The 17884-nt window shown below is 45.2% G+C and overlaps 2 protein-coding genes across 2 annotated transcripts in view; one reads left to right on the top strand and one right to left on the bottom strand.

Annotated features, from left to right (window-relative positions):
* The window catches only part of plk4 (polo-like kinase 4 (Drosophila)), a 31412-nt gene that overhangs the window by 11916 nt on the left and 1612 nt on the right, over positions 1-17884 (bottom strand). Inside the window, exon 2 of the mRNA XM_035418358.1 lies at positions 5168-5239. The gene's annotated coding sequence lies outside the window, so the exon portion shown is untranslated. The remainder of the gene's footprint in view (positions 1-5167; positions 5240-17884) is intronic.
* Positions 1255-16563, top strand: pgrmc2 (progesterone receptor membrane component 2). The gene is made up of 3 exons (XM_035418365.1): positions 1255-1600; positions 10598-10753; positions 14492-16563. The coding sequence occupies exons 1-3, from the start codon at positions 1255-1257 to the stop codon at positions 14587-14589; spliced, it is 600 nt and encodes a 199-aa protein (XP_035274256.1). The 3' UTR covers positions 14590-16563.

Genomic DNA, 17884 nt, shown 5'->3' with positions numbered 1-17884 from the left:
TTGCATTTGTCTGGCTGTCATAAAACTAAAAGGAACAGCTTATATTTGAAGTTGTACATTTTAAATTTATTTTAAATACATTTTAAAATTAAATATTGATTGTAAATGAATAAGCCTTTGGAAATTCTGAAATCGGTCAATGAATATTTACACAATTGTGAAAATGTAAATACTGGTAACTGCCAAGAACGTTTACGATGAAATTTGATAGGAAAAACCTTTGGGGTATCTAGTCCACCAGGGGTAGGGCAGACCTCATTCATCCAAAATCCAGGACATTTCTACATATCAGCCTGGGAACATGGAGGAAGCAAATAGAATAGAAAATCGGACGAGCTAAAGGGATGGCATCTTTATTAATTTATTAGTCTGGTGTGCTTAAATTATCTTCGGGTTAGTAATCAAAATTTTTTTAATGACTGTTCTATAGCACACCTATCACCTGCCTGTTGAATGTCATTACATTTCTAACGTACCTGTGAGGATGCATATTCCGAATGACAGCCAGCTTAATGCATTATAGCAGTCTTCTAATTCCTCCATGAACACAGGTGCCCACTTTTGTCCTCCCTAGTAAAAACTGGCCACTACAGCACTCCTTCCAGGATTTCCACATTCCACACTCACAGCTCTGATGCCACTTGTACTGGTTGCCCTAGGCCTTGTAAGTGATGCCACATTTATTCGTATCTAATTTAGGCAACTTTAATTTCCCCTTTCTGTAAACAAACCCCTGTGCCAGGAAGCATATATGTGATATCGAAGGAGTAAATCAATATTTCCATCTAAATGGAGTACATACTTTAAAAATAAAATATTAAAAAGTATTACTGGAGATAAATATTCCAGGAAGCATATACTTATTTTGGAGCCGATTTCAGTTATTTAACATCACGTATCTTCAAACAGAAAACTAGTTGTTGGTGTCCTCTAGTAAAAGAGATGTGATTTTGGTACAAGTTTGACAACTGTGAACTCTGGTGAACTGGCAAATAAAAACGCAGGTTCTATAATTGTGGATATATATCAGAATTAGCAAGCGAACCACATTATGCACCCACTACCGCGAAGTTACCAGCTTAAATGTTAAAATATGGGGGTGGGGCACAGGACTGTATCAGAACATTCAGTTCTGTGGGGTGGGGTCTTTGGATGGACTACAACTCCCAAGATCAAACAATGACGCAGGCCAATCAAATTAGATGTAGATGTAAGTGGGCGGGTGAGGAGGATGGGTAGGCGCTAACGTGCAGTATGGCGGACGATGGGGATGGAAGGAGTGGAGTAGGTGACGCTAGTAACGGGCAGGGGACAACAGAGGAACCTGAATCGGGTCTCGGTCCAAGCGGGATGTTGCTGAATCTCAGTGTTTTAATCCTAGTGCTGGCTCTTTGCTATGGGATTTACCGGCGATGGGGAAGACGGATCGGTGCGGACGCGGCCCAGGGAAACGAGGCCTCGTCCCTGCCCAAGATGAGAAGACGTGATTTCACTTTGGAGCAACTGGGGGAATACGATGGTGTTCAAAACCCCCGGATCTTGATGGCTGTTAATATGAAAGTCTTCGATGTGACCAGTGGAAAAAAGTTTTATGGACGCGGTAAGATCACACCGATCATGAGATCGATCCGTGCACCAAGCTAGTGACACGCAAACCAAATCGCTAACTTGACTGGCTGGCTAACACCAGTTTGATTTCAGCTGGCCAAGAGATAGCTACGTGTACAAAATAGCAAGGTGGTTATCTATAGATTGTTTCATAGAGTGACTCCATTCGAGATGGAATAAATACAATTTGTTGTAACCTTAGACTGACTTAGTTGGTCATCCTTCACTGTTCTTGTTTGCTTGCTAACTCTACAGTAATTTTAACTGTTATGCACACAATGTCCGTTATATTCACTAAGTTGTCTTGTTAAATTACCTTGCACTGCCTGACATTTTCCGAAACCTTTTAGTTAAACGCTAGGGAGCTTGTTTTCCATTCGTATAAAGCCAGTCTATCTAGGTAACTTTTGTTATGAATCGTTGTAATTTCACCTAGCTAGCCAGGACAAACTGTGATGGCTAACGTTATCTGGCATTACGAAGTTACGAACAATACGCTAGCTAGGTCCATATTGCTTGCCTACAAGAAGCCAGCTGCAAGCGCATCTATTTTAATGCCAATTAAGCTTGCTAGCTTAGCTGTTTGAGATATCACTGATATATCATCAGTGAATTAATTGTGTCTTGGTTTGTGATATGTTATTCGCTAATACAGTAGTGTCGAGAAAATACCTTTTACCTGCACTGCAATGTGCCAAAACACGAGTCAAGTATCGGGAACAGTCAACTAAACACGTAGCTGGTGGCCAAAAGATTAGCACGATTACGATGGTTCTTATTCTATATATAGTTCATGCAAAGGACAATTTGTGTGCTTAATCAAAACCTATGCCTGTAATTTCACCTTGCTAATCGTAGCTAAAGAGGCAATAACGACAACCTACATAAGTTGCCTTTGTTCTTGTCCACAAACAATGGGTTACATATTTGGCGGACAGCCTGGCATGTTTTGCGTTTGCGAAGGTTGTACTACACTGGTCCGCCTTAATCCATCAGGTCTGTGCGAGTTTGATACGGTAGTTCGTTATCATAGTTGGCCACATTTTTGTTGGCTAGGGGAGTTGTGGCACTCACAACTCAGCGTTAGCTTAGCTAGCAGTAGGCGCGCCGCCTTGTACTTCGTGCGTCCATTGCCTGCGACTTGGGGCGATCACGTGACATGCACAAAGTAATGTTTGGCATCTTCTGTATTCAGATCTAAACCACATGCTGTACCTGTACAAATGAAATATTGCCATAAGCCAACATTGACGACGAGCATTTTTAAAGTTTTCAGTTGTCCCAGACGCCAAACATGATATTTGGCTGTGTGCAAACAAATTGAAACTGTTTATTTGATTACAATATGCATGCAACTTGCAATGACTGTGTACATGTCACAGAAACCCTTTCAGATTGGGTTTGTAGGCACGTCGCGGGTGCATTTAAGAATTTTGTATATTTTGCAGGTCTGAATTAAATGTCTATATTCTGTAAAAACCAAGAAAAAATGACAGCACAGGCTAACAACTTCTAAGTGGAACTGTCCATTGCAAAGTTAGTCGTCATCAGCAGAATGCTCTCTGTCGTACCCTGTCCTCCTGCTGTCAGTGCATTGCCTGGTTTCTGGGGCTTACTGCAACTGCCGTGCATGTGTGTGAACTGGCATTAGCACCGAGCGGTTGCACAATGTTGCACGATTGAGTCCGTCACCAGATAAAATCCTGACTGTGCTGTGGCCAAAGCTAGTCAGGAGTCCTGTAGGGGTGCGTGCAGTTCCTCTTGGCGTGGCCCGTGGATGGGATGGGTTCGGTTGGGGAGGTACTCCCCGTCTCACTGATTCGTTGCGACTCTTTGGCCTGGTCAAGCACCTGTGATCCGCCTCCAGCTGCTCGGCAGGTGTCTTCTGTGGTAGCAGTTGCACAGTGATGCAATTTGTCCCCCCAGCCCCAGGCCCAACACCATCTCATTCTAAAAGCTTTCAGATTCTTTCAGGATTAGGCATGTAGGTCAAATAACTTGTTCCTCTGTGGGTTTCCCTGCACTGAAAGATTGTTGCTACATGAAGCCATAGTGAAGATCCAATTTTTTTTTATTCAGTGGATTTGGAGAAGAGTGCACTTCTCAAGCTAGCCAGCAAATTTTGGGACTGTAGCTATCAGTAGCAAAACTGAAAACTGAAAGAGCAATGCGTTCTAACATAGTTGGATGCTGAGCTCAGCCATGCTTGTTATATTGACAGCTTCCCTTTCGATTTTATTTGTACATTAAACTGCTGTATTTTGAGTGTCCATGTTATGAATGCTGTAGTGTATTCCCTATGCTGTACATGTTCCTGACTGTAAAATATGTTATGTGACCGTGCAGAGTTTAAAAAGCCAAAAAAAAAAAAAACTCAGGGAAGTTCAAATAAGTGTGCCACAGCACTCTTCATGGACCGGATGGTTGTAGCTGTAGATAAATATAGGTAGCGGGAGAGGGGGGGGAGAGGCTGATGTGAAGGGTAAATGATAATGTGTCGGTGATCTTTGCCCATAAAACAGCCGATGGCTAGACGAAGCCGTAAAGTCTGAAAACGATTGCGACTGTCTGAATCAATAAGGCGCAAGACAACAACAGTATGTTTGACACTGAAACTGGGATCTGCTGAGAGAATGTATGGACAAATGTGGTTTGCCCGAGAACATCATCCTTTCTGAATCTCGCGGCAGAGCTTTCCGCAGTTGTGTTGTACCGTCTGTAACTTGGTTTTTGGGCAAAATGTGCACAGTGGGGTTGTTGCGAAGGTTTTGACCAGGTCAGGGGCACGCCTCTGTCTGAGCAAATGCAGATAATGCGCATTAAAAAGGGACAGAAGCATAATGAACAAGTTTAAAACTCCCATGGCTCTGATTCCATGTGTCAGTCAGCATTTCTGCCTGGGGCCTGAACTGAAAGCAGAAATAAGGAATCCCTTGTCTTATGTTTTCTATTCTTAATTTGAACAAACTTTTACTTTTGAGGAAAACATCCCCCCCCCCCCACCCCACCCCCCAAAAAAGCTCTAAAATTCTACTGTGATTAATGGGTAGGTTATGCACAACTTAAGCTAAAACGGGTAATCTGTATGTTTTCAGTATTAGTATTTTTGGTACATGGTCAGGACCGATAATCTGCGTGGGTTTTTTAGCAATGTTGCGTCCTTACTCGCTGCTCTAGCAATGCTGTTAGCCAGGACTTTCATTATTACTCACATTAAACAGGCGTGTGCATTTTCATTTATCCTACATCTGCCCATCGCTGCGCATTGCTTCCGCTTTACTATGCAAAAGTTCTGCAAGTCGCTCTTATCCATTTGGCGTCTGCTAAATGCCCGCAATGTAATGCATTGCGTAAGAGCGTTTTCAAAAAGAACACTGTCATTTGGCCCACCATATTCCGTTTTTCTAGATTAACACTTTTGGTGACATTAGATGCAGTTTTGAGAAACCTTGATGGTGATGATCAGGCGTCTTGCTCATCCGGTGCTGATCCCTTGACTGTGGTTAAGCAGCGTAAACAGCCCTGTGGCCCAGATGGTATCTGGGAAACATTAACTTACTTCAGCTGCATCGCTCAGGCCTTCGGCTGCAGGGTTGGCCGTGAATCATCCAGGTGGGGGCTGGCTCGGGATCTGAATAATAAATGTAGAATCTTATTACAGGGGATTATACAGCCCTGCAGATTTGTACGGAAATTCAGGAAAGAGAAGACACGGTTGAAAATCGGTTCACAGTCGCGGCAGGAAGGGGGGAGAAAGCGTGTGAAGAGGAAAGACTAGTGCGAAGAACGAGGCAGACGGGAAAAAAAAAGAAAAAAAAAGTGCGCGATTTATTTGTCACGTCTACTTGTGTTTCTGTGGTTAGCTGCAGGTTTTAGTGACCAGCAGAGTGTGTGTCACGTGCTGCACCTCCCAACAGCTGTCTGCTGAGTGCAGGAACTATTGCAGGAACCCAAGATCACATGAACGGACCGTGTAAGTCGCTTGGGATAGAAGGGGCCGCTGAAAGCTGGGATGTGATGTCATACATCAGCTGTTGCAGCAACAATAGGGTTACATAGTCCTCCTCCCTGTCTGTCCATGCGCTCGGTCCAGAGGAAACATCCCAGTGCTTTCAACACTGCTTCTCAGATTTCACTTCTCTATAAATATCCAGCAAACTCTGCCCACTTTTGATGGGATTTGTCCTTTTCTAATTCTGCCACCTCCGTCGAGCAGTTTCCTCTCCCGTTTCTTTTATTTAGATTTTTTTTTTTTTTCCTTCTCAGTTTGCGGCAGTGTAGCATAATGGTTAAGGAAGTTTGTTTGTGCCTAAAGGTCACAGGTTCGATTTCCTGGTACAACACTTCCATTGTACCCTCGAACAAGGTACTTAACTTGAATTGCTTCAGTATATCCAGCTGTATAGATGGATACTATGTAAAAATGCATAAGCTGTGTAAGTTGCTCTGGATAAGAGCGCTCACTAAGTGCCTGTAATGTATGTAATCCACCCCCGGGCCCGTCAAGTCGCCACTGTGCCACATGCACCTGCATACCTGCAGCGCTGCAGGTGAAGCGCTTCCTCCCTGAAGGTGCACCGCAGGCCAGACAGTGCTACAGGAGAGCGCTGGCACAGTGCTGCAGGAAAGCACTAGCACAGCCTACAGAAGCAGCACATTGGTGTTTACTGGTAGCCTGTAGGCACCTGGCGTGAAGGCATCAACTAATCCAACATTTAACTGAAACCTGGGTGGACAGGGTCAGCTGTGGTTTTCTGCTGTGGACTTCTCGGTCATCATCACCGAATGAAAAAAGAGGCTCAGTCCGCAGAGTTCTAGCAGTAGGACTCGGTCTGTGCTGGTGGTGAGCAGCGTCTTTATGGGCGGAAAGTGGGAGTTCTGTTTCCCTCTCTGAGCACAGCCCTTGCTGGTGTCTGTGGGGAAAAAGGCAGTTAAATTGAAGCCTCAGTGGTGTGGTATTGGATTCCTTTCTGCCCCACGGGGAAGGGCGGCCAGTGAAATATCGTAGGCGGGCTCGACGACAGGGGAGGACGTGGTGCACCTTTGGGACCCGGGCTTGTGAAAAATGGTCCCCAAACTTCGTCTGCTCGGGCGGTAGTTCACTGGGAGCACGTTTGCTGCAGGTGCTGTGCTGGGAATTTGCCTTTGAAGAGCAGCGTACGGAGGCAGTCCCATGGCCTCTGCCTCCGGTGAAGGCCGCGGCAGTATGTTTCCTGCGTACTTTATCGCCATGACAGCCAAACGCATTTCCCAGGGCGTGGTGGCCTGGACCAGGCCCAGCTGTCCTATCAGACTCGAGTCAGGAACGCGGCGAAGTCATGTCATTTCTCTCCGACTCGTCGATCATTTTGACTGAGAAGGCGACGCTGTGTTCTTCCGTGGGGATGGCGCATTGTGGACATGGCGGAGGCCTTACCGCCAGTCTCGATCTCCCTCAAGCTCGGGGTAAATCACAGTCCCCCTCGCATGCTGGCGAGGCATCTGCCATTAAAGGGGTACTGAGATGGAAATTCCCCTTTCGGTCTGTTTGCACACCTCCCGTCAAAATACGCATGCAGAATTGGCCGAGCTGACGTGCATATTTGAAATACTTCAGAGCGTTCTGCAGGAGTGAAATCTGAAGGCGCTCCTGGAGTTTCTACGATAAAGAATCCCTTTTCAGAGACTGAGATCCACTGCAATGTGTGGACTTGTTTGAAAGTAGAATTTTGTTGTAAATATTGGTGAGAATTGAAATTAATGTTTTGGGTTTAAAAAAAAAAAAACAAGCGCAAATCTATAATAGCTGCAACTGCACACGCGCATGCATCTGTGTGTGCATGCGTCCATGCACACACCCTCACACAAACACGTGACCTTCTTTGTCACATGACCAACCTTTCCACAAAATCTTGTGCACATCTGTGAATCCATTCGGGAGTTATGCACCATCGTCACGCCCCCTCTCGGCCTTGAAAGTTACTCAGCTCTACCTTCAGTCATGACCAACGTCCATGCCAAATTTCAGCCACCTGGGGTGAAAACTGTGGCCGCTACGGGGTGGGACACTTTCTGTGGACTGACCGACAAACGGAGCTATAGAGCTGCCGGTCGCAGATAAAAACTGTCAGGAGTGTGCAGGACGGGACGGCAGTTTCACTTCAGTCTAAACGGGTGCGCAGACACATTTAAATTGTGCACTTGACCGAGGTCTGTTGCTAAGTGAGGCGCAACACTGGAAGAGTGCGTGCCCACTTGACTGACGGCCCGAGAGCGCTGAGCTCACTGTCACGCACGGAGATGTGTGAATACATAAGCGGCATTTTGTGTTTTATTTTTACTTGGCCCGGTGTGCTGTAGTGACCGCAGAGCAGAGAGGCAGGGAGGCCATTATCTGTACATGGATCTCGCTGTCGATTATTTAATTAGTCCTGTCTATTTACAAATCACATTTTGTCTGCTGTAACTTTATTTATTTAGGCCAGTCATTCACAAACATCGACATCTTAGCTCAGTTTCCTGACATGCTCGAAAATGAGCGCTGTAGACTGAGAAATTGAAAGGTTTACTCTGGTCTAATCTGAGATTAAATTGGTGTTGTTTTATGAAGCCAATTAGGCAGTGGTAATTGGTGGTAACAAGAACCTGCAGGCACTCCGAACCTCCAGGAACAGACTACCTATAAGAGAGTATAAATTTAATCTTGAATAGAAAGTACTGTAGGAAGAAAAAAATTAATGTGAGAAATTATGTCAAATGAAAATAATGAAATGAACATTAGTCACTGCAAGGCCCAGCCTCATTAAGTCCTCCTGAAGCGTCAGGAACCTGAAAATCCCATTCCATGAGATGCCAGATATACTTGTGCTGTCAAATGGTCAGCAGCCTGCAGCCAATACTCAAGAGTTCAGAAAAACGCACACATCAACAAGGGGTCAAAGGTGAGAACAGTCGGACACACACTCACTTTTTACCTGCCATAAAAAAACTGCTTTGGCTGTGAAAGGCACAGCTGGGACAAGCGAGAGGGAACCTGTTTTAGCGAAGGCACACTGCTCTCCCATACTTACTTATACAAACCTGTTTTAGCAAGGCCTGCTATTCTCCCACACGTATACAAACCTGTTTTAGCAAGGCATGCTACACTCCCATACTTACTTATATAAACCTGCCTTAGCAAAGGCATGCTACTCTCCCATATTCACTTCATCTCACAAACCCGCGTTCAGCAAGAGATCCCAATGCGCCGTGCTGTGAAATTGCCACAGCCTGCCTGCACATTGCCCCAGTTGTGGGCGTGAGCTTTGATTTGGGATCAATGTACTCCCCAGCCATTGATTTGTGCCACCTGAAGTGACCGAGTGCTGGACATTCCGTTTTGTTTTGTAGCAACGCGTCAACATTCCGTAGCTATAGCGCCATCAAATGCAGGTTTCGCAGGTTTTCCTGTTTTGATTGTAAATATCGTAAATGAGGTCAGCTGGGGCCCCTCCTTGATTCTCAAGTGATATGTGGCACCTTTACACACTTCAGGGAGTGAAGATCCAGCCGTTGGTGTTGGTGTAGATGCGTTGCCAGTGGGCACACCCCAACACGAATCTTCCAGCAACGCAGGCCTCGTCAGGTTAACAGCACTGAGAGCTCATGAATCATGACTCTTGTAATGGGCGGACAGCGAGCTGTCAATCACCGACTGTGTGAACAATCAAAGGAGGAGTGCTCCCCAGAGCAGAGCGCTGTGATTGGTTCAGATCACTGAGCCACTGTGAAGGGCAGCTTTGCCCAGTTTTGGTTTTGTTGAAGCCTCGCTCTCTACAATCTACAAACCTCGAGTTTGTGCTTTAAAATGAATTCAGTAATTAATTTACAAAAAAAGACGCTTCAGAGAATTCAGTTTGCTCGCTTGGTCATGGAGTCATTTTTCCCCAACTCCTTGTTGTGTTTTTGTTTGGTAGGCATGCAACTGTCACTCCCATTGATAGGCCACCCCCTTGTCCCTCCCCCCCATTCCACTGCACTAACCTGCTTCCTGTATGACCTGGAGCCTCCTTTATCAGAAGTGTTTATGCAGAGAGTTGTGTTATCTCAGCATATTACTTGGGAGGAAAATGTTCTCCTTATGCAAACTTCAGACCAAGCTTTACACACAAGTAGTGGCTGAAATGTCACATGGCAAAAGCCACAGACATGCACTTGTTTTTAACGTTTTGCTAAACTCGACGGGACCTCTGGCACGTGTGTAACCGTTGCTCAGAGGTCCCCGCTGCGCCAGTTTGTTTGAGCAGGTGGCAGGAAACGCGCCTTAAACGCAGAGACCAGACTCGCCGTCTCTCGGTCGCCAGCGTGGAGTCACATGGAGGCTTCACAAGCTACGCAGTACACACAAGTTTGACTTTTAGCACTGGTTAGGTCAGAGTGTAATGAACTGGACTTCAACGCGTTCGTGGCTATGAATAACTGTACGAATAAAATGAGTAATTGTACCTTATCAGACCTGTGTTTTGTCCCAGTGACCTTTGATACGCACTTAATTGTACGTCGCTTTGGATAATGGAATGTAATTGCGGATATGAACGCACGCTCGCTTTTAGAAAGAGACTCTCAGGAGGTGGCTGAACTGTCCCGCCACTGAATCGCCATGACTTAATTAATACTGGATCGGCTGTTTACGTATTACAATTTATCTGTTTTCACGCAAGCCATTTCCATAACAAACCGGTGCCTGCCCCGTGGCAGATGGGTTCCCCCTCTGAGTCCGGTTCTGCTCAGGGTTTCTTCCTGCGACCAGTCAGGGAGTTTTTCCTTGCCACTGTTGCCCTAGGCTCACTCTTTGCGGGCCGGTTCTCTGTAAAGCTGCTTTGTGACAATGCTCCTTTGTTAAAAGCGCTATACAAATAAAGATTGATTGACTGATTGATTGACTGATTGATTGACTGATTGATTGATTTCTGCCGCTTCGCCTCGGGAGCGCCTTCGCGGGTAACGCCCTCTCCCCCTCCCCTGTCCGCAGACGGACCCTACGGGATTTTCGCCGGCAGGGACGCGTCGAGGGGCCTGGCGACCTTCTGCCTGGAAAAAGACGCACTACGGGACGAGTACGACGACCTCTCCGACCTGAACGCCGTGCAGATGGAGAGCGTGCGGGAGTGGGAGATGCAGTTCATGGGTAAGGACTTCCACGCCCCTTTCTAAACTATGAGATGCAGTTCATGGGTAAGGACTTCCACGCCCCTTTCTAAACTATGAGATGCAGTTCATGGGTAAGGACTTCCACGCCCCTTTCTAAACTATGAGATGCAGTTCATGGGTAAGGACTTCCACGCCCCTTTCTAAACTATGAGATGCAGTTCATGGGTAAGGACTTCCGCGCCCCTTTCTAAACTATGAGATGCAGTTCATGGGTAAGGACTTCCACGCCCCTTTCTAAACTATGAGATGCAGTTCATGGGTAAGGACTTCCACGCCCCTTTCTAAACTATGAGATGCAGTTCATGGGTAAGGACTTCCACGCCCCTTTCTAAACTATGAGATGCAGTTCATGGGTAAGGACTTCCGCGCCCATTTCTAAACTATGAGATGCAGTTCATGGGTAAGGACTTCCACGGCCCTTTCTAAACTATGAGATGCAGTTCATGGGTAAGGACTTCCACGGCCCTTTCTAAACTATGAGATGCAGTTCATGGGTAAGGACTTCCGCGCCCCTTTCTAAACTATGAGATGCAGTTCATGGGTAAGGACTTCCACGGCCCTTTCTAAATTATGAGATGCAGTTCATGGGTAAGGACTTCCACGGCCCTTTCTAAACTATGAGATGCAGTTCATGGGTAAGGACTTCCACGGCCCTTTCTAAACTATGAGATGCAGTTCATGGGTAAGGACTTCCACGGCCCTTTCTAAATTATGAGATGCAGTTCATGGGTAAGGACTTCCATGACCCGTTTTAACCTTTCGTATCGATATTTACCTTTAATGGCCTAAATAGTCTTGAGTTGTAAAGTGAAACATTGCGTTGAGTCACTATGTTAGTTTGCAGAAGTTGCACTAAATGCATGCGTTGCCTTGGATCTCGTGGTAGACCACGTTTATCGTACTGCGCACTTCAGAAATGAAGGTTGGTTCCAAATGTGAAGAAAGGTCTTGGAATTTTAGCGTCAAAACACTGCAAAAAATTGCATCAGTGAATATTAAAATATTCACCCAAAACCTGACTTAGCCACTCATCCCCTTGATGATGAAGAGGGGAAGACCAAAACCTGTTAGCAAAGGTATAAATGTTATGGACAGTTGGCAGGTTCCTGCTGCTGCTGCTCAGGTAAGTATCATCCTTTGCTACACTCCCTGAAATGGCGTTTTATATTTCACCCTTTCTGTAGCACCGGATAAAACTAGCGCTACAAATATGAAAAAAATGTTGTTCTCGCTCTGCAGTAATCACAGAAGCAGCAGTGAAAATCGCACGTGCTTATTAGCTGAGGGACATGGCTCGGCCTTTGAAGTGATACCAGCCACAGGGAGGGTGGAAAGAAATTCCCCAGTTGCCATGTTTGTAGTCTGTATGTATGTAGTTTGTCTGTCTGTATGCCTGAAAAAAACCCAGGCTCACATTACATTTAAACAGATAAGGGAACTACAGTGAACCCTACAGAGGCGCAGACACTTCAGAAAGGGCACCACGGTCAACCAGACACTACAGAAAGGGCACTACTATGGTGAACCATACACTACAGAAAGGGCGCTACTATGGTGAACCATACACTACAGAAAGGGCACCACGGTCAACCAGACACTACAGAAAGGGCACCACGGTCAACCAGACACTACAGAAAGGGCACTACGATGAACCAGACACTACAGAAAGGGCACTACGATGAACCAGACACTACAGAAAGGGCACTACGATGAACCAGACACTACAGAAAGGGAACTACGATGAACCAGACACTACAGAAAAGGCACTACAGTGAACCAGACGCTACAGGTGAGCTGAATAAAAGCTCCACCCTTTTTGCATTTGTAAGGGAATGTGTACCTGCATCTGAGATACGTCTCGGAGAGATGTACAGTATACTCTAGAAAAACATTCTACAGCTTCCTTCGGCTGTTGAAGTTATGCATTATCATCCCATTTACATTCGCCGTTTCCATGCCTTAAAAACAAATGCAATGCAAAATAAAGGACATAAAAATGCCAGACCAAATGAGTGAGCTAGCTCTCTTTTATTTTCTCATTTTTTTGCATTGTACCTAAACACAAATCAGGAGGCTACACTGCGGGGTTGGGCTGGCGCTAGCGGGCTAGTGCTAACGGGCTGGCTGTAAAGGACGGGCACGCAGGGCGGGGCGTCTGGTTTTACTGGTCCAATCGGAGCGCGCGAGCTGCGACGGCAGACGGGGGAACGCCACGATCCGACACGCCGGAACACGTTTCCCGCGAGGAGCGCGTTCCTCCCGCTGTAAGCGCCCGCTAGCTGTCGACATCGCCCGAACACGTTTTTCCATCCGCTTTTAATATCGCCCCGTCGGACCGCGGCTAACGGCCGCTTCTCCTCCTCCTGCCGTTTTGAATAACACAAATTTGAGATCTGGAAAAGATGACTTCCTTTTACGAAAGAGTGGAATGCCTTCGTGCTTCCAATGGTGGACAAGGAAGTCCAACCTGTGTACAGAGAGCGATTTCTAAACACGGGACAGCCTGCAGTTCACGCAGGGGCTGCTAACCGGGTAAAGGCTATAAGTAGGCGCTTATCGCTTAGGCCGAAATGAAGCCTTAATCTTATTTAAAGTGTCTGCAGACAGCTGCCACCGCAAACAAGGGAAACCCGATAGGCAGTGTAGACAAGCTGGCCTGTGTGACCGTGTGCCCTGGGAGTCCATTATAAAGCATCCCATAATCTTTTTTTAAATCATTAATTAATAAAGGATTTATCGCCGTGGTTATCTCGTCGTCGTCTTTCTCCCCCCTCACGTCGTTCTAATTGCCGTCTGAACTGCAAGGCGTCTGAATGCTTTGCCAGCACAATTAACATTAGGCAGCAGTGCCAAGGGTTGGAGGATGATGACTGGAGGAGAACTTGAGACTCTAGTTTGTATAAACACTTTTAAAAAAAATAAAGAATCGAGTGTCATATTGCGGTGCCTTTAGGGATTTGGCGTACGCTCTTATCTAAATGAAAAAATGCAGCTTTCTTTTCTTACGCGGTGTGAATTCATACAGCTGGGTAATTTACTGAAGCGGTTTGGATTGCACACCTGCATTAAGGGTACCGCTCCAGTGCTTCTGTGGGTAAACACGCTAGCATGCTGCCTGTGGGGAAACGAGCCCAGTTCTCTCACTATTACACTACAGATGGTACTTTCAAGTGCCCATGTTTGGTTAAAAAGTGCTCAATGATGACTTTTTATTTGCATAATACAGTTTCACCAATATTTCTTATTTAATATTATATATTACTTCTGTTTTTTGTATCTAGTGGTAGCCACTGAAAAACTACACCACTGTTTCATAACACCACTAGGTGGTGCTGTAGCAGCAGTTGCAGGTTACTGTAAGTGTTCTAGCGTGATGGTGTTCCCTAGTTTAACTCAAGGCCCTTTAGATCTACCATGCTGCGTTTGACACCTTTGTTTTACATCTGCTACATTGTGCAATGCAGTGGTGCTTTTGTAGTACGTCTGAATCATGATTAGGGGTGGGACTGTTTACTTTAGTGAACGAGTATTCGCCTGCAGATTTTTAATGTGTGGCTTCGTTTCCTGTTGCGTACCTGATCACTGTGTGACTAATCAGTTTGTGTTCCTGTTGTGTGGCTGATCACTGTGACTGATAAGTTTGTGTTCCTGTTGTGTGGCTGGTCTCTTTGTGAGACTGATCACTGTGTCACTGATCGTTTCCTCTGTTCTGCAGAGAAGTACGACTACGTGGGCAGGCTGCTCAAGCCAGGAGACGAGCCCTCGGAGTACACCGACGAAGAGGACATCAAGGATCACGTGAAGCAGGACTGAACTGATCACATGACCAAAGCTCGGACCTGAGACAGCTGCAGTCAGCACGCCTCGGCCCCGCCCCCTCAACCCTGGCCCCGCCCCCCACTCCCTGACTCTACCCCCCCCCCCCTCGTAGTTCTTACTCCTCCACAGCCCCCTCCCTCTCTTCCTCATCCCCTCCTCTTCCTCCATCTGGCACTGCAGCTGCCCTGAACTGCCCAGACCCCCCTGCCACCATCAACCCCACCACCCCCGTCCCACAGAGGGCACGGAGGGCAAAAGCAGCGGGAACTCTGTGGATTTTAATAATTCTACAATGTCTGGTTTTGTGCTGCCAACTTAAGTATAAATATGGTTTTTTTTGTTTTTGTTTCGTTTTTTGTTTTTCCCCTCTCTAAAGTATCACTGTCACGCAACGTACGAAAACATTCTGGGTGTGTTACAGGGAGTTGGGTGGGCAGCCCCGAACTTGGATGTTTGAACATGGGGCAGGTGGGAGAAGAGATTTTCTGTTTTTTCCCTTCATTGTTCTTGTCATGTGCACCTCGCGTATGTTTGGCTTCTGCATTTGATTTTGGAATCTTCCAAAGCATCAAGGAGGACTGGTTGGGGAAAAAAAAAACAAAAAAAAAAAAAAACATAAATAAATAAAATTAAACAAGACTTTAAAAACTGATGATTTTTGTGGTTGAGGGCAAGGTATGGACCATCCAAAATAAGGAAGTCTGCCATTGGTTATATTTTTCCCATTGTGTTAGCATTGTGTGCACTACTGGTGTTTCGATTTGTTACCATGTGATTGTACTCATGCAGTGTAATGCTGCTCTTAATCACTAAAGCTGAACTGTCTATTGGGGGAAAAAGGGAATGTCAGATTTGAGCCCCTAGTGAAGAGGTATTAGTTTAATTCACCGACTGTTTACATGCCACAGAAGTCTGTAATCCCCAAGTTTAGTCCGAATATTAATTGTGCCTTATTTCAGTTGTTTTCTACTGCGCCCTGAACAGTTTGAAATGAAGAATAAAAATTTTAAAAAGGATTTAAAAAAGAACAACAACAAAAAAGAAAAAACTTGCCCTTGTTTCATAACCCGGTTGGTGTTGCAGAGATCAGACGCTGAGGGGGCGGGGAAATAACTCCCACAATGCTAAACCTCAACTTCTCCTTCATTTGATCTGCTTGCTGGTCGTGGTTTCCGCTGTGCCCCTGTGGTCAGAACCACACCACACCACAGTCTTTAGAACTGTAGCACAGTCTTTAGAACCACACTACAGGCTTTAGAACCTCGCTAGTTTTAGAACGGGCATCGGGAAACCAAGGTGTGGTCAAAATCCTGATCGGTACGCGGCTTGAATAAACCGGACGTTTGCCGTGCGAAAAATGGAAAAGAAAAGTGAGCACACTCGAGTTTTAGTATCTAGTCACGGAGCTTGGCACCGTATGGATACGTGGGACAGCATTACGTTGTTTACTTCGGTGTTGTAAAGAGAAATTTTCCTTGATTGAATCGGACAGAAGGCATTGCCCTTGCCGGTCTACACGCAGACAATGGCGACTCCCCTATGTCCCAACCCTGTACATAGACTTTACAAACTATACTCAGTGTTACTGCCATATTTATGTAGTTGATGAAAAACCATATACTACTGTGTTGTATTGGCCAAATGCCCCATGCTTTGTATTGGTTTCTTATAGAGTTTTGTTTTTCTGTAGAAGTTCTTAAGTGTGGGGGGGGGGGAGGGGAGGAGGTTTCAGAGAAACGTGTCACATGGTGGGTAGCAGAAACATGGGAAAAGCAGACGGTGTAAATATATGTATCATTTTATTAAAGCATGTGCAACAAAAGTGAGCTATGCTGAATTCCACCTTCATGTATTTAAGAGCGCGTGCGAGTGTGTGTGCGTGTGTGTGTGTACGAGTGCGTGTGCGTGCGTGTGTGTGTGAGAGACAGGACCGACCGTGTTTCTGCATAATAAACAATTTGGTTATGACCTCATTTGTTGGTTTTATATTTAGTTGAGTAATAGGAATTAAAAGGAATTCTTTTCCCCCATTTGGAGCAGTTCGGAGTGATATTTTCTTTTGGCGTCTGGGTGCATTTTGATCATTTTAGTCACACATTCTAAGTGTTTGGTGCATTTTAACTTTAAGCAGTTGCTGTGCAGTGGAGAATGTTTTCGGATGGTACTAAATTCTTAAGGCCTGAACTCAATATGACCTTGCTGGTCTTTGTTTAATTTATGAATCATATGTAAATTCATAATTCAACCTGACCCCTGTTGGGGAAGTGAGAATTTGTTTAAATTGACCATTTCTGAATCTAGCAGTTTTACCGACTAACATCCTTGTTTAATGTTCAGCACTCTGAATACTGAACATGTGCGTCAACACTAACTTCTCACTTATCCAACATAAAATATTTGATTTATTTTGGTAATTATTATCAAAGATATCAATTAATTTGCCAAATTTGTTGATAGGCAGAGCAACCTGTTGGATCGACATGTATCTAAATCTAACTCGCAACCAGATTAAAATTAAGAAATGCATTAATATACAAGTATTCAACTTCTAATAAACAGAAGAAGGTTTACCTTAAACAAGGAATCCTACAACGTCACAAAAGAACTGAATGAAAGAAAATGACAAACCACAGTTTGTTTCTCAGAAAATAGACCCAAGAATACCAAGCCTAATTGCTCAAAAACCAAAAGACAGCCGGATATTCAAAAAAGCCAGGGATATAAAAAATGTAAAACTGCCAGATGAGCAGTAAGACCCAAGGATGTTAGACCCTGCACACTAATACTAAAAACCCATGATTGTTAAATGTGTGAGTGTGTCAGACTTCAGTTGTCTGGATTGGAATTAGTTTGATGTAAAGTCAGCATAAGGTGGAAATCTAAAAACTAGATATCTGGCACCCCCTGCTGGTAGAATGAGCTCCCCACAACAACCTGAATTGCAGGGTTTCTCCCAATGTAAATCACAAGTACTCACAGAAGGGTTAGCAGGCTGAGAGTGGACAGCATATTAACCCTTTCATGGTTTTAACCCTGCAGTATACCTGATCTGGGCCAGATGCATGGAGCCGTGACAGCGAATGAATCTATGCATATTAATAACATTCCTAAATTTGCACAGCAATCAATTTCATGGCTCTTGCCAATTGGTTCATGCCGGTCAATAGCAGAAGAAAAAAAGCACTGCTCATTCTCTTAGGCCTACAGTTGCTCTTTGGACTATGCCAGATTTTACGTTTGCAAGAGATACCACTGTAATACAAAGCGGCTTTCTTCAAATTTTTTCTTT

Source organism: Anguilla anguilla, chromosome 5 (assembly GCF_013347855.1).
Source record: "Anguilla anguilla isolate fAngAng1 chromosome 5, fAngAng1.pri, whole genome shotgun sequence".
Lineage (NCBI taxonomy): Eukaryota > Metazoa > Chordata > Actinopteri > Anguilliformes > Anguillidae > Anguilla > Anguilla anguilla.
Note: the sequence above shows the minus strand (reverse complement) of the source record. Positions and strands in the feature narration are given on the sequence as shown.

What these genes read in the sequence shown, in the direction of transcription:
- pgrmc2 (XM_035418365.1), top strand. Translation starts at nt 1,255, where the DNA reads ATGGCGGACGATGGGGATGGAAGGAGTGGAGTAGGTGACGCTAGTAAC. An exon ending in AAAAAAGTTTTATGGACGCG is followed by an intron (nt 1,601 to 10,597) that starts GTAAGATCACAC and finishes CCCTGTCCGCAG; the next exon opens with ACGGACCCTACGGGATTTTC. An exon ending in GTGGGAGATGCAGTTCATGG is followed by an intron (nt 10,754 to 14,491) that starts GTAAGGACTTCC and finishes TCTGTTCTGCAG; the next exon opens with AGAAGTACGACTACGTGGGC.